The sequence below is a fragment of the Betta splendens genome, chromosome 19 (genome assembly GCF_900634795.4).
Source record: "Betta splendens chromosome 19, fBetSpl5.4, whole genome shotgun sequence".
NCBI classification, from domain to species: Eukaryota; Metazoa; Chordata; class Actinopteri; order Anabantiformes; family Osphronemidae; genus Betta; species Betta splendens.
The window spans coordinates 12,319,478-12,327,614 of NC_040898.2; the positions used below are offsets into that span (position 1 = coordinate 12,319,478).

An 8,137-nucleotide genomic window follows, 5' to 3' on the forward strand; every position below is an offset into this window, starting at 1 on the left:
TGAACGGTTTAAAAAGGAAAAAACACGAACCGTAACCTAAAAAAAAGAACAACTGAATCTCTCCAAAGTTTATATTAGACAGTTGATTTCCACAGGTTCAGTCAGATGGGGGAAAAAAACTAAAAGATGGAATAGAGTAAAAACTAAAAATATCCAAATGCGCAATAGTTAAATAAATTAGGCTTCAGGTGCAAAACTTATTTATTTCCCGCACGTCAACCCGCATAATCTAAAACAGGGAGACAAACTGCAGAAACGGTGCGTCGACCATCAGGACGAACACAGGACCCACGCACACTCACTTCTTATACATTAAATGTATTATTCCACGCGTGCAGGAGGGGAAGTAAGCTGTCAGATAATATGTTCCGCGAATAGATTTCGATGGGAGGGGTTTATCGCCTCGAGGGGGTAGGTGGACGAAAACACCTTCAGCATCTTTTCCGCGGCGCGCTTTAATGTGGAGTCGCAGCGTTGCGGGGAGGCGCGGGGACGCGGGAGCGGAGCGCTTCTCTGACATGGGATTTCACAGCATGGACCTGCGAGGCCAAGTGAACTTTTCCACCAGTCCCTGACCTCCTGTTCCCAAGCAAGCAGGTAGGGAGACTCACCGTCTGTCTCTGGAGGAGATTTTATTAAAACCCGATAATCGCGTGAGCCGCCTTCGCACTTCTTCCATCATAAAACCAATTTAAAGTTAGTAAAAAAATGGATTTTAACCTAAAAAAGTTTGTAAAGTCCTCCCGATTGTTGCCATCTTACTTGATTTCAGTCAAATCTTTACGTATATATATATATAAATAGATTAGTTTGTTCCAATATTTTTTTTATTATTTAAATTGTTCGTTTTTTAATCGCGGAGCTGTTCAACACTTCCTGTTGTATGTTTTTATTTCTATTCGGTCACGCTTTTTGCACTGTAACAAAGATTAAATGAGTTTTAAGATACATTCCTCTTGCGACGGGGCGCAGCTGGAACTCAAGGACAAGTCGCAGATTGCATGAAGCTGCCGAGATGATGAGGAATGGGCGGCAGCTGACTCGCTCTCAGAAAGCACCATTTCTCAGTGGGCCTAATTTTATTTACCGTCCTGTTTCCTCTCTAAACACGCTCCGTGCAGAGAACCTCTGGGGGTCTTTCCCTCCTCTGCGCTGCACCGGACCGCAACGATGCCAATCCTGCAGAAAAAGACGAGCAGTGACCGAGACGGCCAAGTAGGGAAACGTGATTGTCTCTACAAATTAAGATGTATTTGGATGTTACTTTACATTTTATTACGAAGCCCTGTCGCTGTCCGTGGTGCTGAATGCGCTGAAGTCTGTGCTGTCAGCACCACGGACAGAGACAGTTCCACTTACTCACCGCTTGGGGAGACAATTGGATCTCAGGCCCTGTCCTGCATCAAAGGGAATTAAAACCACACACACACACACACACACACACACACACACACACACACACACACACACACAATTCCGTAGAATTAAATAAAAGTTGTGTCAGAATTATCTTTTAACAAATGAGACGACAGCTAACATGACAAACTGCTGCTGTCCTTCAAGCCTCGTTATGGATGCTTGTTTTTAGCCGCAGCAGGCGCTGCCGAAGGTCCCTGTGCCTCCGCTGAAACAAACCCTGGACACCTACTTGAAATGTGTCCAGCACCTGGTGACACAGGAGCAGTTTAGGAAAACCAAGGTCATCGTGGAGAAGTTTGGAGCCCCGGGAGGAGTTGGAGAGGTTCTCCAGAAGAAGCTGTTAGAGAGGAGGGACAAGACGACCAACTGGGTAAACACGCCACACGTGTCAGTTATCATCAGGGTCCATTTGATCTAACTTTTACATTTTGCTATTTGGAATAAATGCATTTCCTACATAATACACAGAAGGAGCAAAGTGAAACAGACCTGAGGATAAAGACTTGTCGCAGCCTCAGCTCTGACGGTCCACAGCTGGTCCAGCTCACTGAACTCCACCATGCTCCCACTCGCTCGCCCTCTCCTACTCCCCTTTCCATCACTGCCCACAGGTGTCCACAGTAACAAAGCGTGTCTCATTCAGGTCTACGACTACTGGCTGGAGGACATGTACTTGAACAACAGGCTGGCTCTGCCAGTCAACTCCAGTCCTGCCATGGTGTTTCCCAAGCAGACGTTCAGAGATCACACGGACGCTCTGAGGTACGATATGCAGCCTCCACTGCTTATCATCACCCAACACATGCGTATCACACAGGCCTGTAGCTGCTGACAGTGCTTTTGCTCCTCGCCACACACAAAGATCTGTGTTACAGACATGGAAACAATCAGCAGCGTCATCTCGGCCAATTATTAAACGGGCCGTGGTCCAGCAGACATTACACCAGTCCTCCCAGCTCTGTAACTCAGCATTAGCTCCTGTCAGCTCGCGCTGCGCTAACTGAATATCTCCAGAGCTCCCCAAGCAGCTGGTAATCTACTGACACGGGCCCTTATTAGATCGGGAGTGACAGGGCCAAGCTCTCCACGGAGACCGCTGGTCAGGCCCCGTTCGGGGGTGCGGTGCCCGGCGGCCGCCTCCTTCGCATCGATCCGGCGCGAGCGTAATAACAGCAAGACGAACGACACCAAACACACGAGCCGACAGCGCTGCGTCTCCTCTATTTGCCCACGACGCCCACTCACACAGACGAGCCTCTTTCTCTCTCTCTCTCTCTCTCACAAACTCAGATAAACACGCGCAGCTCGCCCACTGCATCCTAGTAATTCACCATAATGTGATTAGTTGGTCCTGGGAAAGATGAGAGCATATCTAATTATAATCTCTGGCCAGTCCTCTGTGCACGTTCAGCGCTTCAGCCTCTTCTTTTAATTTCAGTCTTTTCATTCTTTTAAAGATTTGCCGCCCGACTCATCAGAGGAGTGTTGGATTATAAGGTGCTCATCGATGCGTAAGTAGAACCTGGAACAGATTACAGATTACAGCTACTTTATCCCACTGCTCATCAGTTAGTGTGATGATGATGATGATGATGATGAAGTAGTCTGACATGTGGGATGATGTCTCCCAGGCGAACGCTGCCGGTGGACTTCGCCCGGGGCCAGTTAGCGGGGACTCCTCTGTGCATGGAGCAGTACTACCGCCTCTTCAGCTCCTACCGCCACCCGGGGCCGAGGACAGACGTCCTGCAGCTCCACATCAACACGGAGCCCGGGCACATCATCGTGGCGTGTAAGAACCAGGTCAGGACGCTGGCGCCTGCTGGGACCTGAGTCACGGCTGGTTGAGTCCTTTGTGTGGCTTTGAATGCCTGCGTCTTTCTGCTATAGTTGAGGAGCAGAAACTTTTAAAACACTACTCATTTAATTAGCTCTAAAAACACAATCTGTCCTTTCACACGTGCCAACCTGGAACTTACTGTAGTATATTAGACATCGCAGCAATATGAACATTTACATCCAACTTAAAAAGTCAAAATATTCCACTCCCACTTTATTGGTTCCTAATTACATTTTAGTTGTACTTTTACAAAGATATTACTAACGCGTATAATGTTGCCTGTTTTGAATATGCGGCCCAGCAGAAATAAGATAACCGGCTTCCATACACTGTTTACAGAGCACAGACTGGCTGGTTGGCATCATTTGGCTGATTTCATCTATAATTTCCATTTTTCGCTTGTTATCTAGGAAAGTTGTGCATTTGAATATTTAAACCAGCCGGAATGCGATGATTTCCGCATTATCTTGTGCAGACATTTGAGAAAATGCGGAGCAGTCAGACAAAAGTGCGTCACGGTGTGAATGAGTGCACAGAAAATTCTGTCAAACAAATAACAGAGGTCCCAGTAATGATCAAGTCTGTGTCTGGTCCACTCTATGGCACAAGACTAAACGCCATGATTTCTAATCTGTTTGTCTCACTAGTTCTTCGTACTGGATGTAGTCGCAAACAACAAGCAGCTTAATGAGACTGAAATCTTCTCCCAACTGGAGAAAATTCAGAAAATGGCAGAAAACGCTGCAGAGAGATCTCCTCCCGTTGGCATCCTGACATCTGATGGGAGAACGGAGTGGGCACAAGCCAGGGACGCGTTAACAAAAGGTCTCCGCATAGTATTTGCTCTCTCTCAGAAGTTTCACAGCACTGTTTCACATGGGCGCCCTGGAATCACCGCCTCCGGCTTCGTTTCCCCTCCAGAGCAGATGAACAGAGACTCTCTGGCGCTGATGGAGACCTGTGCGTGCGTGCTGTGTCTGGACGAGCCCGGCGGCCCGGAGCCCAGCGACACCAACAGGGCCCTGATGATGCTGCACGGAGGTGGCCCTGACAAGAACGGGGCGAACCGCTGGTACGACAAGTCCATGCAGGTACGTCACATGACAGACGCGAGGCCTCGGCCCGGCCCGGCCCGGCCCGGTCCGGTCCGGTTCCTCCGCTCACCGCCCTCTCTCAGTTTGTGGTAGGAATGGACGGGGTTTGCGGGGTGGTGTGTGAGCACTCACCGTTCGAGGGAATCGTCCTGGTGCAGTGCTCCGAGTACCTGATGAAGTACATGTGAGTACTGTACACGCTCAGCATCAGTGATTGGAGCCCACAGCATGGGAGACGTGTGTTTTACTCAACAGAACAGGGAGTCCCTCCCGGATCGGAGCCGCCCCGGGGGTCCGAGCGCTCCCCGCTCCCAGGAGGCTGCGCTGGAGGTGCAGCTCACACGTCCACGGGCTCCTGACGGCGGCCGGAGGCCGACTCCAGAGGCAAGGCAGTCGAAGTAGCGCGAGACGGGGCCGCAGCCGCCTGCGCAGGCGTCAGGTCTCACTGTGCGTTTCGCCGACAGACTGGTGAACGACCTGGACATGGACGTGTTCACGTTCAGAGCCTACGGGAAGGAGTTCATCAAGAAGCTGAAGATGAGCCCGGACGCGTTTGTTCAAGTCGCTCTACAGCTGGCGTTTTACAAGTAAAGCACATTAAATAGTCAAGTGAAGGCGTCTCACATCTTATTGAGGCCTCATCTGTCACGACTTCTTTCCCACAGGTGCAACGGGAGGCTGGTGTCCACCTACGAGAGCGCTTCCATTCGCCGCTTCCAGGAGGGCCGTGTCGACAACATCCGCTCTGCGACGCCGGAGGCGCTGGCCTTCGTCACGTCCATGACAGACGAGACGGCCGCCTCCACCGTGAGTCATTTTTCTCACTTCGACCCCAATTACTGAGCAAGTCCCACATCACTGCTAATCACAGCTACTTACGCGAAGCAGGTGCGAAGCCGGCGCCGCATCCAAACAGCCGATCTGGACGCATGATGAATGACCTTTGCTCTATGGCTCTCATTTGACACACTGTGAAAAATATTATTAACTTAAATAATATACATTTGACCTCTCGAACAGGATTCAGAGAAAATTCAACGACTGAGGGACGCTATCAATGCCCAAACGAACTACACCATTGCAGTAAGTACATAAAACTAGATTTATTTTAGACTTTTCGAGTTTTACTTGGGATGATGTGACAGCTTTAGTGTCTTAACCGTGCTTTATCTGTGCAAACGGACCATGACGTAGCACAAATGTGTTGTTAGGCGATCACAGGAATGGCGATAGACAATCATCTCCTCGGGCTTCTCAGGACTGCGAAGGAGCTTCACATGGAGACACCCGAGATCTTCAGTGATGAGACGTATCGGACCAGTAACCACTTCATCCTGTCCACCAGTCAGGTGAGAAAACCCAGTTCTGCTCCACACTGAACCAGCGAGATGCTTCAAATCCCAGAAGTCACACTCACCTTTCCACGAGGACAAAGAGACAATTTGACGATTTCCGATGCTGCTTAAGCTGCTGTGAACAGTTTGTTGCTGCTTTACATAATCCACCCTCACTTTCTGCTCTTATAAGTAGAGGTAGTGTTTGGAAAGCACCCTCAGTCAGACCTGATGTAGTTCTCATCCTCATCAGGCAAATGAAGTGTTGCAGAAAATATGCTGCTTCCTGCTCATATGAGCAGAGGGACAGTATTTGGAGCGCACCTTCAAATACTGACAGAATTTGAGGCTGACTGGACTGTGACAGGTGATGTAGTAGGCAAATGAAGTCCACGTAGTCCATCTATCGGCAGCTCTGACAAACGTGGCCAGAAACCCACACTAACTTCTAATCCAGGCTCGTAAACACTTGTGACATCCCATCTCCAGGTTCCCACCTCCCTGGAAATGTTCTGCTGCTACGGCCCGGTGGTCCCCAACGGCTACGGCGCCTGCTACAACCCGCAGTCGGACCACATCGTCTTCTGCGTCTCCAGTTTCTGGGAGAACACGCACACGAGCTCCACCGTTTTCGTCAGAGCCCTGAACGAGGGCCTGCTGGAAATCAGGGACCTGTGCAACCGAGCCGGTGCCGCGGCTCCCGAGGCGCCCGTGCAGCCGCGCAAAGCAGGGAAGTAGGAGCTGGAGCTTTAGACGCGGAGCTGCGACGCCTTCACGCCATTGTGTTGTCTGTGCAATAGTGATCTTAGCACAAGCCTTAAAGTCAACCTGTAATAGTAATGTACAGCATAGACATATTTATAATAATACTCATAATAATCATTTCACTGTCTGTGTAGACGTCTTAAAACCCTGCTTGACTCAGCAGACGGAGCGAAGCGTCCGCTGCCTTTAGGAAACAGAAGCCATGACCGCTGTGTAGCACTGATGTGAGAATCAATGACCTGAGCTCCCACACGCGGACTAGTACTTTAATACAGTAGACGAGACGCTATAATGTCAAAACATCTCCTCTATATCTCAATGACGTCCAATAATCACCTCGTCCTGTGATGTGACCATGATGTTGATGTTTATCACAGCCAAAATGTTGCAAAAGAATCTGTAGAGGCACTTTATGATTTATAGAAATATATAAATAATAGCTGTAACCAGAGGACGTGTAGCTGGTTTCAGTGACACAGTTGAAGTAGTTCTGTGTGAATGTTCCTTAGTCTAGTGCTGTATTAGTTACTGTTATGATGTAGACGTGCTTTAGAGGCTGAACTCAGTGTTCCTACGTACGTGAGTGACGGTTACACTCATAGAGCCACTTTGTGCAATAACACAAGAGCAGCTGCAGTGAGGGCACGTGTGCAATGAGTTGATTAGATGCACTGAGCTGTTTTTCATATGTGGAGTAACAGTAGAATGAAGCGCCATGACGCATGTTGCTTTTTACATCTGTATGAACGTGTCGGTGGCTGTAGAGATGAGGAGCTGTGCGTTTGTTCTGTGTTGTGTATCTGTGTGACCCACGTCCGGCAGAAAGAAACAGATGCATGTTGATTCTTAGCTACTAGCTGTATTTTTTTATGGCCACATAGAGAAGATTATATGACAATAAATGTAAAAATGCCTTAAATTATAATGCAAACCGTTACAGTAGATGTGATATAAATGTTTAATCTGAATGATACATGTTGTATTTGTCATGTGTTATTCAGTAGATTTTTATTTTAAACTTTGAATCATTTATAAAAGAACTTAACAAATATTCCCAATAGGTAAACTGGGTTAGGTATTTATTTTTTTACCACAGTGTGTCTGAGTATCTGTGTGCGACCCATGATTTGTGTGAATCACAACTAACCTGTGACCAGTTCAGTGACCAGTATCCAGTATGTTGTATTCAATGAATGTGGGGTGAAAAGTTGTCCGTAGTTTTGAGGCTGCAATGATCTTTAGCCGACAGATGACATAGAGTATTTAAGCTGTAATAAAACTGCTGTAACTAACAATAAGTGTTTCAGAAATAAATGTTCCTTTAAGCAGCTACGCCAATAAACGTTCACTAGTGTCCTGTTTATCTGTAAAAGAAGAACGACAACAACACACTGATGTTTATGTTGTGAATAAAAAAGAATGTGGCTGAATTGTTCTAAAACTGGAAACAGCTCAAATGCAAAATTCAGATGTTCTACTCAAATAAAAATATTTACCACAATTCACTTTAAATTTGCCAGTTCTCTAATTCACAAACAGCAACACTGAGCTCACAAAGCTGCACATTTCACCTTTAGACGTGACGATGGGAGTGAAGTCGAGGCGTAAATGAAGGAACAACTGGATTCATTTCCATATAGCGCTTCCTGTTTGCTGCATGACCACTTCACTAACACCCTCCCAGC

The 8,137-nt window shown here is 47.7% G+C and overlaps 1 protein-coding gene across 1 annotated transcript; it reads left to right on the forward strand.

Moving 5' to 3' along the window:
• Window positions 1-407: 407 nt before the first annotated feature.
• LOC114845889 (choline O-acetyltransferase-like) lies at window positions 408-7,957 on the forward strand. Its single transcript, XM_029134452.3, has 15 exons — window positions 408-597; window positions 1,122-1,215; window positions 1,589-1,789; window positions 2,063-2,181; window positions 2,877-2,930; window positions 3,051-3,222; window positions 3,907-4,084; window positions 4,181-4,350; window positions 4,437-4,537; window positions 4,609-4,737; window positions 4,818-4,940; window positions 5,019-5,160; window positions 5,374-5,436; window positions 5,565-5,702; window positions 6,177-7,957. Exons 2-15 carry the CDS (start codon window positions 1,171-1,173, stop codon window positions 6,423-6,425), a joined length of 1,884 nt encoding a protein of 627 aa, XP_028990285.1. The 5' UTR covers window positions 408-597; window positions 1,122-1,170; the 3' UTR covers window positions 6,426-7,957.
• Window positions 7,958-8,137: the final 180 nt, after the last annotated feature.

Coding starts and splice junctions, on each gene's coding strand:
- LOC114845889 (XM_029134452.3), top strand. CDS start 1,171: ATGCCAATCCTGCAGAAAAAGACGAGCAGTGACCGAGACGGCCAA. Junction 2,182..2,876: donor GATCACACGGACGCTCTGAG/GTACGATATGCA, acceptor ATTCTTTTAAAG/ATTTGCCGCCCGACTCATCA. Junction 4,085..4,180: donor CAGGGACGCGTTAACAAAAG/GTCTCCGCATAG, acceptor TTTCCCCTCCAG/AGCAGATGAACAGAGACTCT.